The sequence below is a fragment of the Anas platyrhynchos genome, chromosome 8, assembly GCF_047663525.1.
Source record: "Anas platyrhynchos isolate ZD024472 breed Pekin duck chromosome 8, IASCAAS_PekinDuck_T2T, whole genome shotgun sequence".
Taxonomy (NCBI): Eukaryota; Metazoa; Chordata; class Aves; order Anseriformes; family Anatidae; genus Anas; species Anas platyrhynchos.
The window spans coordinates 29,143,261-29,161,381 of NC_092594.1; the positions used below are offsets into that span (position 1 = coordinate 29,143,261).

The window sequence follows — 18,121 nt, forward strand, 5'->3', positions numbered from 1 at the left end:
GACGGATGGCTGGCTGGCCGAGGCAGCGCAGTTGGACTTTCTCTCCTTCCCCCCTCCCTTCTTTCCTTCCTTCCTTTTTTTTTTTTTTAATTTTGTCTCGGAAGCCACGATCCTTTAAAGATGTGCACGTCTCATTAGCTCTACCTTGACAATCATTACCGTTCCCGCAAATGCAGGAGGAGAGCTCAGCCCGAGCGTGGGGGAGTCCATTACCTCCTAGTTAAAGGGACACCGACAACTCCGGGCTGCCCGCGGTCCCACTCCACCTTCCAAGCAGGCTCTTCCCGGCACGCCACTGCTCCCTGTCCTGCTCTAATCCCCTGCTTAACCTGGGAGAGAAGCGAAGCTGGTGAGGATGCGTGGTCCTGCAGCCACTGCCCCAAAAGGGTCCCATGGCCGGGCACGGTCCCCGCGCCTGGTGGCACAGCTGCAGCGGGGACAGCAGGAGGGTGGCGAGCTGTGTGGCCATGAACCAGCTGCTGGGGACAGCTCTGCCTGCCCCTTCTGCTTTGCTCCCCACGGAGCTCGGACCTGGTTTATGTCGTGCAAGCGCAGCACCCCTCATTTAGGAGCTTTCGGGGCAAAGCGCCCCGTGCAACTTTCGATCCACTACCCCTTTGCCTCCTTCCTGCCCCGCTGGGGCTGCATTTCAAGCCCGGTACAACCTCAGGAGGCAAACGCAGCCCGGAGCAGCCTTCCAGAGAGGATCCTGCTCCTCTGCGGCCAGCAGGACGGGAGCATCTCCCTGCTGCTCTCCGCAGAGCCGCGGCAGGAGGCACCACCACGGGGCCGCGCTTCCCAGCCGCGCTCCCACCTCCAGACGAGGCTGTCCAAGGAGCTGACAGGCCTCCGTTTGAAAAAGATGTTGAAAGAAATGATCTCTTTAAGTGCAATGGGAGATATTTGTCTCTGATTTACCCTTGGCTTTTTGCTCTGGTTCAGGTAGGAGCGGTGTGGGATGGCTGGCAGATCTGAGAGCATGGCACGCCCCAGCGGGCAAAGCGAGCAGTGCGGAGGAAGGCGCGAGTCAGTTTGGAGTGCTCCCCATTTATCAAACTCACGCAGCCCGCCAGCAGAGCGAGTCTTTCTATCATTACAGCTCTCAAAATCCGATTCATACCACTAATCCTGCCTTCATTCTCCCAGATTAATAACATCTCTTTCAACCTTCACAGTGTGATAAATAGACAAAGAGAGAACAAAAGGAGAAACAGAAGTGAGAGAAAGAGCCAGAGCAACTCCACATAATAAAGAGAACCAAGAAAGGGGAAAGAAAAAAAAAAAAAGGGAAAAGAAAAGGGAAAGAAAGAAGCCGGCACACTTGACTCTGCCATTTACTTGAGCAGATTCTCACCAAGAGCTCCCTGCGATCTTGAAAGAATGTAAAACATTGCTCAGAGGAAAGGCTCGTTAGCCACTCCGACCAGCTTGGGTTTGCTGGAAATCTTTTCACTCGCAGCCTCGGCTCAGGCCAGCGCTGCCTTTGGTGCTTCCTTGTCCTGCCCCTTCCCAGGAGCAGAGGCAAAGCCCCCAGCCCGTGCTCGTGGCTTCTCGGAGGGGACAGAGGGGGCACGGCCGGCGTTGCTCCAGGGGTACCCCAGCAGCCCCACGAGTCCCAGGCACCCCGACACCTCCTGCAGCCTTCCCTCGGTCAGCTCTCCCACTTTGCCACGCTCCGTGCCACCGCTGGCTTATTCTAATAATTAAATGTTTATTGGCACACCCTCCCCACATCGCTCCCAGGCCTGCCTAATTTTCCTTCCGCTGGGTGCCTTCCCTTGGCTCGCTCTTTCCGTAGGATGCGCACCTGCGAAGCGTTCCCTGCACACCTCCGCTCCCCCCGCCAGCACAATCCCCCCGGAGCCCACGGGCAGCAAGGACGCTGCTCTCATGGCTCCGCATCCACAGCCCCCGTGCAGAGGCTGGGCTGTGTTTCTTTTTTTTTTTTTTCCCTTTTTTTCCCCCCTCTTTTCTTTTAAACTGTTCCATATTACTCCAGGCTTTGAAGTACAGAGAAAGGCAACACTCAGTGTGCCTTTTTTTTTCAAGCCACCTTTATCAGAGCAAATCTTTTCCTTCTCCGCTGTGTTGCTGGAGATAGATATCAAGCAGAAAGAAAGTCTCCTCTTCTAACAATGGATTTCCCTTCCCTTCTGAACTTCAAATAGAAAACTCTTATCTACAGCCACAGTTGACCAGAAGAAGAAAAGAAAAGAAAACAGACATATGAACTGAACCCGGGCTCTCTTTCTATTTACTCAAAAAGGCTGTGCTGGGTTCTTCACAGGGAGATGCTCTCCCCGTGTTTACAGCACACATATTTACTCTCTTCACTCGCTACCCCACCGCCACGGCAGTGCAGCCTCTTCTCCCCCAGGACGACTCCCCGGTGCTCCACGCACCCTCCAAAATCTGGTCTTTGCTCAGGCAGCGGGCACAACAAAGCCTGCACCTGAAGCTGGGGGCTGCGGGAGCTCTTCCAGCTCAGCTAAGGGTAACGGCAGCGCTGCCCCTGGCCCTATAAAGCATCGCTTCCACCTACTGAGAGCTCCCTATGATGGCAGGACGGATTGCAGGTCTGGCCTCGCTGGCTCTTGGTGCACAGGACAGCAGCCTGAGCCCAGCCACGTTCATGCCTGGCACCAACCAGCTCCTCTGAACGTTTCCTGAGGTCTCCAAAAAGGGCAGCAGCTTGATCCTCCTCAAGTCTGGGTCTCTCTTCAGAGCAGCCCAGCCCAGGTGCCCAGCAGCCTGTCCTCAAGGTCCCCCGCAGATTTTTCCACCATCCCCTTAAGGTTAAACTGCACAAAAGACCTGAGAGCTCTTCCCTCGAGGCAGCCCGGGTGTTGCAGAAGGCTCCTTCCTCCCTGTGGAGCCACGATGGGCAGATCCACCAGCCCGAGCACCTTCTCCTCCAGCTGCCTGGTGACTTGGAGCGGGGGGGCTGGCAGAGCACCGCCCAAGCGCTTTATAATTCCTGCTCCTCTCCTCCCTCCTCGACAGCTCCCGGGAGAGGCGTGATGATGGACGGTGCCATAAGTGACTGTTCCCAATCGAGGGAATGTGAGCAATGACAGCTGACGGCATCCCTGGAACGTGGGGGTGCCGCCGGCCACCGTGCCTGGCCACAAGGGAGAGGAGCTGGGGCGGGGAGGCTGGGCTAGGGGTGAGGAGCCCCAAGAGGCTGTCCCCAAACTGGCTGCAAATAATTCGTCCCATCAGTTTGTGAACCGAGCAGGAGCCAAGGAGAGGTGGGCAGCGTGCATCTCGTGGAGAAAATCCTGAGCTGTGCACAGCGCCAGGGCTGGACACCTCTGGCTAGCGTCACTTGGGACCGTTGTGCACCTGGTCCTTGGGCAGTGGGGTCTTGCCTGGTCCCTCAAGGTCTGGAAAGACTTTTGTCACCCCTTCCTCCCCCAAACCAGCACAGACTGCCATGAAATGGGAGCACGAAGTCAGTCAGCTGGAGCTGGCTTTGCACCGGCAGCACACGGGCGGGTGTACGGGGACACAGAGGGACGCCACCGCGCAAGCCCATCGCTGCCTTCCTCTTCCACAGCCTCTAAATTAGCAGGCAAATTTAACATGCAGAGAAGCGACCGATTAATAACCCAGCATTGACTTAAGAAGACCTTGAATAATACATAGTGCTTGTACACGGAAGGGGAAAAAGTCAAGTCCTTCTGCTTGTCAAGTGTATCCGCCTCCCGAGCGCCGACACTCCACGAGAAAACCTCTCCGCAAGGCAGCCACGGCTTCAAGCATCTCCTCAGCAGTGCCTTTTGCAAAGATTAATGGTAAAACTTCATGCCAAGGGAGGCTGGCAGCTGGACAGTTCCAAGCATGGTGTTGTTTTAAATGCAATTAGCGCTGCTCGTTAATGGAGTCCCTAAAGCTGCCAAGGAGAAGAGGCTGAGCCCTCGCGGCCCACAGCGAGGTGCCGCGTTCGGGCAGATGACCACGTTGGCCACGCTGATGGGTGAGAGGAAAGGTCTTACCACGAGGCAAACAACCCCTTCTCCACCCTGCAGCCCTCCCAGCAGCTCGGTCAAGGAGAAATCAGCCCCAAGCAGACCAAAGACTGAGAGAAGCTCAGCTGCAGGCGCTGGGCTCCACGGCACACCGACAGCAGAAGCTAGGAGCAGCGCATTCCCTTCCCCAGCCTGATTTTGGCCTCTATTGTTTGGTGCTGGTTTCGGTGCCAGCATCCCCGAGCGGGGCTCTCTGCTAAAGAAAGATGGCTGGAGAAAAAAAGTGTCCCCTTTTGGGAATAGTCCCAAAGAGAGCGAGCGGAAAGCCGGCGTTTGCCTGGACAACAGCCACTATTTATGTGCGGGGGCTACGCACACAATGCCCATTGTGAGAGAAGGGGGGGCTGTGTAAGATCAGTGGAATCGCGTGGATCAAAAATGCCTTCATTTTGGAGCCAGGGCGAGGAGCTCGGAATAGCACCAAGGGCACGGGCTGCCACCGGCTGATCTGACTCTGGTAGCTGGGCACACTTCGGTGCCGCCAGCCGACGAGGATTCAGTTCAGCCGTGTGTTTGAGGAGCTTCAGCACCTCGTGGCTGAGGACCAAAGGCCCATCGCTACATGTGGTGTGTAAGACACGAGGTTGGAAGGCATTTAAAACAGCAGCCACCCCGTGTAAAACACAAGGGAGATGCGGGAAGGAAACACGCTTTGTCTTTTTGAGATGTAAATGAGCGCCAGCCAGAAGCAGAGCTCCAAACGCACACTTTGAGCAGTGAAAAGTGCTTCTGCAAAGGGGACCGAGAGAAATAACGTGATAAACAGGCTCCGAGTTTGATTTCCAGAGTAATAAGCGCAGAAACTGAGCCCAAAGAAGAAGATCCGTATTAGCAAGCAAATCCAATCATTCAAATACTAACGAAGGGACACCCAGACGGGTGCAGAACTATTTCCGGAGCGAAGTTTGTCCCCAGCCCTTTCACCCCCTGCAGTGGCTCAGCAGAAGAATACTTAAGAAGTTGCAACTTTGGTTATAATGTGCAAAAAGCCCCTGAAATGCGACATCATTTACTCTTCTGTGCTATTGCTCAGCAGAGCTAATAAATCTTGCATGAGCAGAGCTGATTCTAATTTTCTAATATGAAAAGGCATTTGGATAGAGAGAGAGGGGGAGATAAAAGTGATTGAATCTCCAATAGCCCGGCGTCGGTGACAGGAAACATCCTGACGCGGACCCCAAGGAAGAATGGCTCCCCCTCCTCCCCGCCCCACAGCCCATTCTCCCTGCTTGCTGCTCGCCGTGCCTCCGTCTCCCCTATCGACGGGCCGCGGCTTTCACCGCGGCGAAACAAGTTATCATTTCTGCCTTCTGATCAATCTGAATTTTCAGGACGATTACCCCCTTAAGCAGCGATCGCTCGCCGCAGCCCCGCGGGTCCCCGGCGGAGGCCGCGGTGCTTCCCCTGCCACCACCACCTCCAAGGGTGCGGGGCTGGGAAGGCCACCTGGAGGAAAAAATCAGCAGGGGAGGATTCAAAAGGGGCCTTGTGCCTGGTATCAGTGGCCCAGCTCAGCTGGAGGGAGCAGGGACCTGCTGGAGGTGGCACCAAAATGTGAACGGATCCAGCAGCACCAAGGGATCTGCCACCCCCCAGCGTCACCTAAGAGCCATCCGCTCCCAGCACGGAGCTAATCGAGTCTGTTTCCAATTAGAGACTGAAACTATTAGAAGGAGGAGAGGCAGGTTCTAGCAACCCCTAAAGGTGTGGGGTTTAGATTTTGGGGATTTATGCATTTTCCCATCAGGAAATATTTAGTATCACCCTGGCACTGACGCAAAGCAAGCCCCTCTCCCCAGGGAGGAGTAACTGCTGCTGGCTCTCCGAGGACGTGGCTCCCCCGAGGCCCCTCTGACCACCACGGAAACGTGGCCCCAAGTAGTTAAAAGCCCCGAGGACAGAGGTTTGGCTGGCAGAGGAGGCTCAGCACCTCTGCTCTTGCAGGAGCACCGCTAGGTTGCCCTCAAGGTCATGGTGCATGCGCAGCCCCTCAGGGCAAGGAGCACCCGGCTCCCACCTGCACATCTCTCCCTTCTCTATCTTACAGGCTTCCCCAGGCCACAGGAATCCTGAAAACATGGCTCTGGCCATAAAACAGCTCGGCCAGATCCTCACACCCCTTTCCTTGGGTCATTCAGGCACCGTTGGCTCTTCCTGACCAGCTGCTGCAGGTGGATGTTGCGCCCAGGCTCAGCACCTCCGTGCCCACAGCAGGGAGCTTCGGGAGAGCAAAATCCTTGCTGGGGAGCAGCTGAGGCCCCACAAGGCAGGCAGTAGGGTGGCAGCGGGGTGTTTTCACCATCCTGACCGGCAGCGAGAAGCAGGGGCAGTGCCAGGTGAGGCTGGTGGGCCGGCTGCCCCCGCAGGCTGCTGGCTGGGGGAGCTGTGCGAGCGGCACGGTGCTGCACCGGCTATTTTACGTGGAGAACTGTCGATCAAAGCTATCCCCACTGTGTACTCCAGAGCAATAAAAATAAAATAAAATAAAAAAAAAAACCCACAGGAAGAATTCTTTAGGCGGGTAATGGGCATTTTATTCCTTTTTATGACACTAAACATAGGCAGCTGGCATAATTACACCACAATAAAGGCATAATGTGCACCTAGCAGAACAAACTCATACTTTTGATAATTAGGCAGAGCAAACACAGTCTGGGATTCAATCAAACAGCTTCACCGTCTCCTGGATCTGTCGGAGCCCCCATGCCCGTGGCGTGGTGGCTCTGTGCTGGACTTTGGAGGGTCCCATGGGGAAGGCTGAGCGAGCAGAGCATTACCCGAGAGCTCTCCTGCATGGCAGTGATGGACACGGAGCTCCACTGCTTGCAGCAGAGGCGCAGGATGGGTGCACGCAGCTCCTGGGAGGCAGCTGGAGATGGTGCGGGGCAGAGCACCCCAGCAAGACACCAGTCACCTTCCTGGTTGGCACTGGGGATGGATCCGGGAGCCATGAGGGCACGTGTCGGATCTACAGCTTGAGCTTAAAGAGTGACCCCAACAGCAGGGCTGCAGCACATTCTCTCCCAGAATCGTACCCGACGTGATGCCAAAAGGAGACCAGAACATGGAGAGATGCAGAGCACCTTCAGGCCAACCTCCTACAAACCACGGCAGCAGGCGGCAAGTGAGCTCCTCCGGCAGCTGCAGGCATCCACGTGGGACAGCTCCTCCCCGAGCGAGGAGCCCAGCCAAGGCGGAGATCCTAAATGATCTCTAAAATATTAATAGCATCAATCAGAGCCAGGCTGACAGAGGTTACAGCGCCGGGAAGGCAGAGAGAGCAGCCTTTCCTCAAGTTGGCACAAATCCACACGCTAAATATCCAGAGTTTGTTCAAAAAAAATAAAATGGATGTCCCATGCCTGCTCCTTCCAACGTCACGTGAAGTCTTCCAAAAGCCCAGAGGGAGCTTCAGCCTGGCCGCAGGTCCTCTGCACGTCACCAGAAGACACCACTACCTCCTGATGGGGTCCCACCTCCTCCTTTGGGGAAAAACGGGCTTCATTCTCCCACCTCTCAGTGTGAAGGAGAAAAATTCTTGCCGTGACACTCCTTCAGGACATTATAGTTTGTTTTGCAGCACTGAAGGCGCAGCGTGGAGACACAGACCTCCCGTTTTTGCATCACCGTACTGCTGGGCTCCAGGGGGTGCAGGATGTGCTGCAGCCTGCCGCCAGGTCCCAAGCAGAGAGAGACCCCCATGGCTGCTGCAGCAAGCAGCCCCAAGCACCTGGTACGGGCTGGGATGAATGGGGGGAGAGCAGGGCAAGGAGAAAAAGGCAGAAGGTTTCAGCAGGCAGAGCCCACGTGGAAACATCTTCAGAAAGGCGCCTGCTGCCCGGACACAGGATGTGGTGTGCCCCGAGCTGTACTGAGTCTTGGGCCAGATCTGCTCTGAGGCACTGAGATTTCATCTCTGCTCCACCAAAACCCCCTGGGGATGCTGTGGGATGGCTCCTGGTGATGCTCACACTTCGGGGTGATCAGAGCTTCCCTCCCCAGCGGGCCACAAAATAGGAGAAGGGGTTTATGCCTAGCTGGGGGCAACAGATCAGGCTGTGTCCTCACCAAAAGCAGGTCATACCTACAGCCTTCCCCATCAAGCCCCCGCGACAGATCCAATCCACGGGCTGCCCGAAAGAGCTCGAGCAAGGAAACCTGCAAGCAGCAGGGTGAAAGCCAGGCTGGAGCCAGAAGTGCTGTGCCAGCATGGGGGAAGGGAGGCGGGAGATTCTTAATCCCAACTGTGAAAGCAACTTGCTTAGTAGCCTTGGGACTCCGAGAGATTTAATTAATTAATTTAATGAGTGTGAAGCACTGTACGTTATTAATATACGAATTCCACTACTGTATCTCCCATCTCCCAGTTCAGCATCTCTCGCTGCTTTGCATCAAAGCCCACAGGGTGCAAATCCCAGCCGGGGCACGGCTCTGTGCTAATGGGGCGCAGGCTGCGTACCCACACTGCTCTGTCCCTTTCAGCAGAATAGGGCATCACGCTCAGCACAGGGCACCAGGAATACCTACAAGCTATTCCTACTTGCCTGCAAGCCCTTGGCATTCTCCAGCATTTCCATGCCAAGCAGCAGAGGGAGGAGGGTGCAGGAGCAGGTTGGAGCTGCCTCTCCCTGCTCCCATGTTTCGGAATCCTGTTTGGATCAAGCAAGGAGAGCTGGATGGGATGAGGCAAGGCAGGCTCCACCAGGCTCTGGCCAGCAAGGGGAAGGGGAAACACACCTTCGTGGAAGACTAGCACACGCCAGGAGCTATCAAAGGCATGCCAGCCCAAGGAAAAAGCATCCTATGCAGCAGAGAGCGTGTGCAGCACCTGGAATGCAGCACCTGTTGCAGGATTATTGTAAAACACGCCCTGCCTGTAATCCCTCCTCCTCCTGCCTTGCTCCAGCACTGACTGCAGGGAGGCTGGCTGGGATTCGGGCTGCCTCCTGCAACACCAGGGCACGCAGGAGGCTCCAGTGTCTCCACCTGACCCCAGAACCCACGTACACCCGATGGTTTAACCTCCACAGCAGCGCACACGGAGCCAGATGGGAAGCAGGCGGCTGCTGGGTGCTGCAGCCAGATGTTCAGAGCCCGGCAGTACGGCACGCAGCAGGACGAGCGGCACGCCGGGGCTCGCAGCTGCCTCTCCCTCTCCGCCTTTCGCCCGCAGGCTGCCACCGACCTGCCTCCAGCTGCCTGCACGGGGATGCTTGGGGCAAACAAGCCAGAAAACCGCTGCTTGCAGTCCTGCCTAGAGGATAAAGCTCTAGCCCTGGTTAAAAAACAAACGAACGCAAAATCAACAAATTCTGCTTTTGTTTTGTGCAGTACCTGCAGGCTGATGGAGGCCAAGCAATATAATTGTTTTGGTTCCTCCTGAATCATCACTTTCCTGCCTTTTCTGAGAGCTCTCTGTATCAGGAGAGGAGAGGAGGCCGTAGCCAGCACCCAACAGCCATCCCTGCCCTGAATTCCTTGGGTGAAACCCCTCCAAGGGCCAGCAATGAGGCAGGGCAGTCCCAAGGCAAGCAGACAACCAGTGTCCAAGTGCCAGGGAGCAGGAAGGGACAAGCCATTACCCACACCACCTGCCTGCCTTGAGGCAGGACCAGCTCCACCCAAACCAGCCCCATCAGATTCTTGAAAGGCTATTTTTCCACTCCAGAAGCAGCCCTGAAAATCTTTAACATAGATTTGAAGACAGAGGACAAACCAAGCTGGGACAGCCATGACTTCTCCTCCGAGGACCGAAAGCTGTGCCCACTGTGCACTGCAGCGAGAGACCCACCGCACAAATCCCCATCTCCAGTCTAAAGGCTGGAACTAGGCTCCAAGAAATTGCCTGGGAAAAAAAAGTGAGCTATATCATAGCTTTAACACCGAGGGAGAGTTTTAGTATCACAGGAGAATCCCTAATGGTGAGATGCTGTGAGATGAACGCAAGCTAAACCATGTGCAGGACAGGTATGGGAAGGAAGGACGGTCCAGGAAGAGCTTCCCATTAACAGGGCTGAAATGCTAAAACGTCCCCTTGGCACTGGAGCAGCTCTGAACGGCCTCCACACAACAGGACCCTGCCAGAGGTTGTCTTTAGGCACCCAGGGAAGTCTAAAAGGCAGCACGTGCCCAGCTCACAGCCCTCTGCTAGGCAGGAGTTTGGCAGTGAGAAGGGCGCTCTTTCATACAGTTGCAGATTTTCTGGCCAAAAGGAATTATTAAACTAATCCTCTATTTTGCAAGCCAGGAAACTTAGCTCCTTTCTGGGGAGCCAAGCCCAAGAAACGGCATTAACCCTCCTGGGATCACTGCTTGCCCGTCCACTCCCTGAGAAGTTCATGCAGACACATGCTCCACCGAAAATTGCTCCTGTGCTTTTAGGATGCAAAAGGTAAAAAGAAACTAAATAAAAACGAAAAAAAAGGGAAAGCCAAAGCCATTCTGATTTAGTCGAAGATGAACATTGCTCTTTCCTGCCCTCCTGGGACGGGTGTGCACGTTGCCGTGCGAGTCATCCAAAACCAGTGAAGCCTCCAGGCTGCATCCCGAGCCTGTCTGAGCTGCAGCAAGCCCAGCTCCTGAGACCGCGAGGAAAGGCAATGAAATGCGAGGCTGGGATCATTACTTTGAGCCTATAAGCTCGTGCCACTGAGCCAAAGCCTGTTATACTGCCGTGGGTCCGTGCCACCCCAGCAGCAGAGATCATTCTCCATCTCCGCTCGCCCAGCTCCAGCCTCCCGGTGCGGCTGCCTGTGACTGCTCCACGAAACCCTGGGAAGAGCCAGAGGGTTACGGGCACAGGGCTGAGCTGCTGCAACAGCACCCTGCTCACCACGACCCGCAGCTGCCAGCACAAAGCATCCCTCGCAGAGGAGCACAGAGCAAAAACCCCGAATTTCGTTCCCTGGGGCGGACAGCCTGGCGGAGGAGACTCTCCCCCCTTCCCAGCACAGCCCCCAGCGTTTCGGTTTCCTTAGGAGAGGGGTTTTACTCCGCACCCTCGCTGCACAACAAAGGGAGGAGATGTCCTCCTGCAGCGGGACAAAGGGCTGCTCCTCGCAGGCCTCTCCTGGGTGCCCTTTCCCTCTCCTCGCTCCCTCCTCGGCTCCCTCCCTGTGATTTAAGAGTTCCTCTCCTGGCCCTGACAGTAAGGTATTTCTGTCCCACAGATTATAACTCACTCTGGGCTATTATTCAACTCCCAAGCCCTGGCCCTGCTGCATTTAGTCCAAACATAATATCCTTCATGCATATATTATCTGTCTCCCTATTATCTGGAATCATTTCGGAATTAAATTTCAGTCCTGCAATATTGGCTTGAAGAGCGGCTCGCTTTATGGGCTAGTCAAAGGTTAGAATACCAATCAAAATAACACTGCCGATGCAGAGAGACATTTTAATATTCCAAAACCCGGTAATTGTAAAAGGACATAATATTTTTTCCCTGATTACCCCAAAGGCAACACATGTTAACAAGGCGAGGGAGAGAGTGAAAGAAATTTCAGAGTTCAGACAGCCGCACGACGGATTTAAAGGAGAAGCCGCGTGCGGCGCCCGCGCACCAGCCCCGGGAGCAGGAGGCTCCCTGCCCGCCCCGTGCCTCTGCCGCCCTCCTGGGACCCGTGCCCTCCGCCCCGAGCCCCCTGTGCAGCCTGAAGGCATTTAGGGCACCCTCACAGGGCACAGGAGGGAGACAGAGCGAGTTACACACAGACAGACACAGCCCAGGCTCAGCTCGGAGGAGGAACCGCCCAGCCTGACCTTCTGCGCGGGCACCGAGGCCACCCCACGTTCATTACTGGCTGAAGCAGAGCTGAGGTTTTTAGGGAAAACATTCCCCCCTGAGTGTGAGAACCCACCACAGTCATCGGTGCGTTGTTCCAATGGTTAATTACCCTCCCTGTAAATACCCACACCTGAATTACCCAGCTTTGGCTTCCAGGCACTGGAACTGCTGCTGCTTTACCCTGCTGGACAAAAGGAGCCTCTCAGCACCTTATGACTCCCTGTTTAATGCCCCAGAGCTACAGCCAAGTAGCTACACCCTTCTGCCCAGCACCCTACACAGCTCCCAGGGTATTTAAAGCACGGCAAGTGTCCTTATGGGTCGTGCAGTTGTCATCAAGCCTTCACGTTTCCAGGATCCTTACCCGTGCCGAGATGATGGAGAGGGACCCAGGGCTCCACCTGTGTCAGAGCTGTCCCAGACACGATGCTCCAGCCCCTCTGCTCCTCCTCACCACGCCTCGCTCATAAATCCAACAGCATCAGCCTCCTGGATGCAGTATCCGAGTATCCACATGCTTTATCAAAAATGATTTTTTATGTTTTCTTTCAGGGCATTGATAAAAGCGCGAAATCCACGAGGTCTGAGCTATAGCTCCCTGTGGGACCCCACCAGGAAGACATGCACTCCATGATGATTACCCGTTTACAATTAAATGCTGGGAGCTGTCAGTTTGCTCGTTCTTAATCAATGTAATGTGTGCCATGTTGATTTTGTATCACTCTTGTTTCTTAATCAAAATGTCATAAGGTACCAAGTCAAATGCCTTGCAGAAGTATATTACATTGACATGGTTACCTTTATCAACCAAACATGTAGCCTCATAAAAAATATCAAGTTAGTTTGAAAAAGATCTAGTTTCCATAAATCCACATTGATTGGCATTATATTACCCTCTTTTCATTCTTTATTAATCAACTATGATATCTGGCTTTTCATTACTTTGCCCAGAATTAATGTCAAGCTGATAGGGCTATAATTACTTCATCGGTCATCCCATTTGCCCTTCGAAATTACTGGTACAACATTAGCTTTCTTCGAGTCCTCTAGAACTTCCCCCATGTTCAAAGACTTATTAAAAGCCACACGAACAGCCAACAGCTTCTCAGCCAGCGCTTTTTAAACTCTTGTCAACCAGCTGCACACAATGCCAACCTGGAGCTACCACTTCACTTCTATCACAAAACTGCACCGTAAGAGCATCCTGCTCAGCGATATGGCACCCTCTGCCTTTCCATAAATACAAAGTATAATTAAAAATGGTTATTCTGCTCTTATAAGCAGTTTTTCTGTTTCCTTCCAGCAAAGAACCAATGCCACTGCACACTTTTCTATTCTGATTTCCATGGAGAAGATACCCGTACTCCCTTTAACACCGGAGTCACGTTTTGGCTTCTGTTCCTTTGCCCAGCCTCTATCACTCCTGCCTTCTGAGGGACGAACTTACCACTGGCAGGGATGAGGAGCCCAAAAGAGCACTGCTGCCACGAAGGACGGGTCTTGGAGTGCTCAGCCATGCAGCAAACCAGCAGGGTGCTGAGTACCAGGTGCCTGATCCAACCGAGGACATAAGCAGCTCTTTGCAGACAAGTGACACCTACTCATGTGTTGGATGCTTCAGCCCTGAAGCACTCTTCCTGAGGAATCCTCCTCTGCCATTTCTGACCTTATTGGCCATTTTGCATTCCCTATAGCCAGTAGCTCAATAAACGGGCAGTTGATGGCCATCGCACTAAATCCTCAAGAGGTTAAACTTAGGAAAGCAACTTTCAGGCACATGGGCCAAAAACACAAACCACTTCTCAACAGCATCCATTTCAATGATCTTTGTGCAAAGCACCTGAGACACTTTAGCACCAAGCACCTGCGAAGTCCTCCTCCCATCCCAAAGGCACAAGGAATTGTTCATTCAGCGGAGACAACAAGCTGTTAGCAAACCCTTGTTTGTTCAGGATGTGTTTATTTCGGGTTGCCAAATATTAACAAAAACATTCTATTACCCGCTTCCTCTGCTGGATCTCACACAGCAGGGAGCTGACCTTAAAACATTTGTGCCCGTGTATTAACAAGTGGCTTCCGAGCATCAGCAGAAGCTGGGCCAGGAAAAGGCCAGCTCCACACACAGCCACGTGCTCCCCACGGCTCCGTCAGCTCTGCCTCGTGGTGTCCAGAGGAGGAACAGTTCCCAGCCCTGCAACAGAGCCACTTCCAAACGGCCCTGGGGACACAGGGCATGGCACTGCCCGTGTGTGAACCGAGCTGAATCGTCACCTTCCTCAGAGCAAGCCGAACTGACCCGAGGGCAAAGCATTCAGACTGCCAGGGGAACGCAGGCAAAGCTCTCCTGGGCGTCAGGAGGACGTCTGCTTGGGCTGGTTCTCTGTCCTTCCTAAAGCAACCACTATCATGTGCCTACAGGTGAGCTGCCCTCTGTGAACAGAAAGAAAAGGTGGCCACACACAGCCAGGATGGCTGTCCTGAGGAATGGGCAGCTCTGTGATGCTATGGAGATGGCCTTCTTTCTTTTACATAAATACCACTTGAGAAACAAGAAATAAAACAAAGCCCTAGGGGTTACATGAAATACTGCTCCGGTACCCTGTAACTGAATAATGTCCAGAGAAGATACAGATCAGGATACCGAACCCAGCGTTAAAAATAGCTTCCACAGCCCAATTCTGGAGCCACAGAAGCAGCAAGTGGCTTGGTGCCAGCTCTCCAACAACTTACACTGAGCTGGAAAAGAGACTGCTAAGCGAGAACATGGCAGAGGTCTCGAGTCAGGAATAACATGAGAGAAGAACTGGCAACACTTCTTTGCTCTTCCACAGAAAGCAAGACTGAGGCCCAAGAAAAAGATCAGGCAGGAGGTTCAGAAGAAACAAAAAGACATGCATCTTCCCAGAACATACGAATAAACAGTATAATTAATGCATAATTAAACAGCCAAACTCCTTGCTGCAGGATGCTGGAGAAACTGAAAGTGTCAGCAGATTCAGGAAGAGAAACGTACGGCAGGCAGGCACCCTAAGGGCAGTGGGTGGCGGGCACAGCGCTCTGGGGAGAGCCACCAGAAGAGGATTGCAGGGAAGGAGAGAGAGCTGACCTGCCCCACGCTCTCCTTGGTGCACCCCGACAGCACCAGCTGCTGCCCTCTGGCAGAGGAGCTGGGCTGCACAGCCCTCGGGTCCGCCTGTTTTGACACCTTCCTCCTCCTCCCCGTGTTTTTCTTGCACTCCTGAAAGAGCAAAGGCAGCAGGAACGTGAGCTGATCCTTGTGCTGGGGTCAGCATTAATGAATTTATCCACGCTACCTGATGGTGCTCACAGGGCAGCTACCCTCTTCAGGTCAATCCTCCTGCTCTATTTCAGCCCCGAGCAGCCGGCCGTGCAGCTCAGTCCTGTAGCACAGCCCTAACCCAGGGCTTTACGGGACAGGGACACGAGGGAACGTGGCCAGCAGGGTGGTGACTCTCCGCCGAGCTGGTCCGGGGGCTATCTGAAATGTTGTGGCATTCAGAGGCAGCCTCCTGTGCCTCCCGCAGCCCTCCCGCCGCGCTTGGCTGGTCGAAGGGAAGAACATGATCAACTCTCTGCCCCGAGTCAGCTCTACCCTGACAGCTCAGCGCAGATACGCGATCGCTCAGTGACATTACAAATGTCAGCAAACACCGATCAGGCTTGACGGAAGGGATGTGCTAGCAGGCCGGGGGGGCGCAGGGCAAGGTAAAACTTCAGCAAACTCGGTCAAGTGCATGAGCAGCTCTTCTCCTTTCGTGTTCCACGGGAGGCTTTCGCACAGATCCAGGACACTGAGGCCAACCAGGACAGCAGTCAGGGGTGGTGCTCCCCACCGCCTGCATGCACAGATCAACCCAAACTTGGTGTAAGCGTGGTGGCCAGCAGGGCCCTGTTCCTGTCTTCACCTTGCCAGAATTTATCTTGGACAGAATTATTTATTTGAGGCGAATCTTGAGAACTCTGCAAGAGGACCCAAGACACGGGGCGCTTGCCTGAGCTGCTCCTGCAGCATAGGAATGACAACTGCTCACCAGCACAGACCCACAGGACAGAGAACAGGATGCAGGTGGGGTGGTGCTGCAGGAAGCTGCGCTCAGTCACACACACCATTTACACTCAGATGAGCTCTTTTCTCAACATCCGAAGGATCCAGGTCTCCGCATTACCCATGACCTAGAAATTAGCAGTTTCGCGCCACCCTCAACATCTTCACTTTGTGGATCAGGTCGGAGGCAGGCTCAACCTAGGAGGTGTTTCTAAGTCAGGAGCTTGCCAGAGGGAGGGGAAAAGGGGATGCCTGAGCTAGGAATAGAAGAGCAGGGGGGCCACTCACCCATCTGTCCTTATTTGTCTCATGCTGGGAGCTCAGTCAAAAGAAACAGGCCCCACAGGGTCCTGACGCTTGGACAGAATTATTTATTTGGGCTGGGAATCCTCTCCTGGAAAAACACACAGGCAGTTTCCCCACACAGCCACATACAGCAGGGCAGCGGTAGCATAGGAAGATCCTCACCCCAGGCTAAGAGCAAGCACCAGGAGAGGCAGCCCTCAGCCCCAGGACAGGAGAGGTTCCTGCTCTCCTGCTCCAGCAGGGGCACTTCCCAGATGGGCTCGGGGTCCCTGGAACCACCCTGTGTGCAACAGGGCATCACGTATGAAAGAGCCAGAAAAAAATGAAGATTTTTAAGGGATTAGATGGGTAGGAGAGAGATGAACATACCTCGAGCGACGGGCAAGAGCCCTAAGTCATTCCTCCAGAGGCCCAGAGGAGGAGCACAGCTGGACCAACCTACTTCTGAGCAAACATCAGGGTATGCGGGGATGTTTTTTTTTATTATTATTATTATTCTGAAGCCATCAACCTGCTGGTTACAGAGCTGCTATCCATTCACCGCAAGTTTAGTGAACTTCAAATGGCGATCATTAATGGTCACTGAACTGCACAATGCCCCAACGTGCTTTCAGATTTCATTTACCAAGGACCAGCAATCAGCCAAAAGATTTGCTCTGACAGCAGGGAAATACAAGACCCCTTGACAAGTTCAGCTGGGAATGTGCTGCCAGCATCCCTTGTTAAGTTCATGTTCTACCCTATTTGACGGAACAGATCATGCAAATTGTCCTTCTGCGGCCGCTCAGCCTGTCACTCACGCTTCCATTTAAAACAATAAATAAAGAAAAGAACAAAAGAAAAGCCCCTAAGTACAACAAGCTGTTTACAAGCAAATTCCACTTACTAAGACCCTTTATTATCAGGAAAAGGCACCGAAACCCAAATAAAACCTGAAATGGGATGGGGGAAGGGAATCTTACTCATTGCAAGGTTTAACCAGAAGGACCACCCCAGTTACTCGTGTTAGACCTACCCCAGCCTCCCCTCGCCCTGCCAGTGCTCGGTATCACACTAATTTATCTTCCTTCCACTCCAATTTGCTGCTCATGGCACCGCTTTGTCTTTCCATGCGGATGGAGCAGCTGTGCCAGGAGAACCCATGGATGCATGGCAGGCTGCTCCTTGGCCAGCTGGAGAAGGTGTGGAGCAGCAGAAGATGGCACACGGCAAAGTACCCGGCATTTGGTTTTGCAAAGTGCTCACAAGGTCTCTTAGGTGGACGTGCTGCTGGGACAGCTCCCTGCTCCCAAAGCACAAAGGGAAATCGTGATTTTTGACCCGGAGTATTTACACATTTATCAACCAGGATTTGATCTGAAGGCTCCTTATGCATCAAACCGAAACAGAGTGAGCAGCACTGGGACCAACAAAACCTCTGCTGAAGAGGCGCCTCACGGCGTCCCACTATTACACGGAGACACCACCACAATGGGATTCTCCCCAGCTGCAGAGCACATCCCATCAGGTACCGTAAGACTCTATTAGAGGGGATACAATGGGAGCCAGAGGACTCGCTCAGCCCAGCCTCTGAGAAAATAACTCATTTCAATGCAAAACAGCAGTAGTTATTAGACACCTCCTTAAAGAGGAAAGGAGAAGGAGAAAGGGAAGGCGAAGGGAGGGAGAAAGGGACCATGGCAGCTCGCACAAAAGTACCTTTTTCAGATTAATCCACTGTTTGAAGTAATCAGCAACCGGCAGCCCTAAGTACTGGCATTGTCCTGGTAACCTGTAAGAGAGAAGAGAGAGTAGGTTTGATTCAATTACTGTCCTGACAACACAAACTCTGTTTTATTAAGCGCATTTCGCTCCGAGATGGAAGAGCCCCTCAAGTCTGCTCTAACATGCTGCACATCAGAAGGACGGTAGCTCTTGGCAAAAAAAAAAAAA

The 18,121-nt window shown here is 53.7% G+C and overlaps 1 protein-coding gene across 3 annotated transcripts in view; it reads right to left on the minus strand.

Annotated features, from left to right (window-relative positions):
- ERI3 (ERI1 exoribonuclease family member 3) overlaps positions 1-18,121 on the minus strand; it is a 109,116-nt gene that overhangs the window by 44,851 nt on the left and 46,144 nt on the right. For all 3 annotated transcript variants that reach the window (XM_027462460.3, XM_027462461.3, XM_005028746.6), the window contains exon 6: positions 17,888-17,960. In XM_027462460.3, the coding sequence (XP_027318261.1) occupies positions 17,888-17,960 (73 nt within the window). The remainder of the gene's footprint in view (positions 1-17,887; positions 17,961-18,121) is intronic.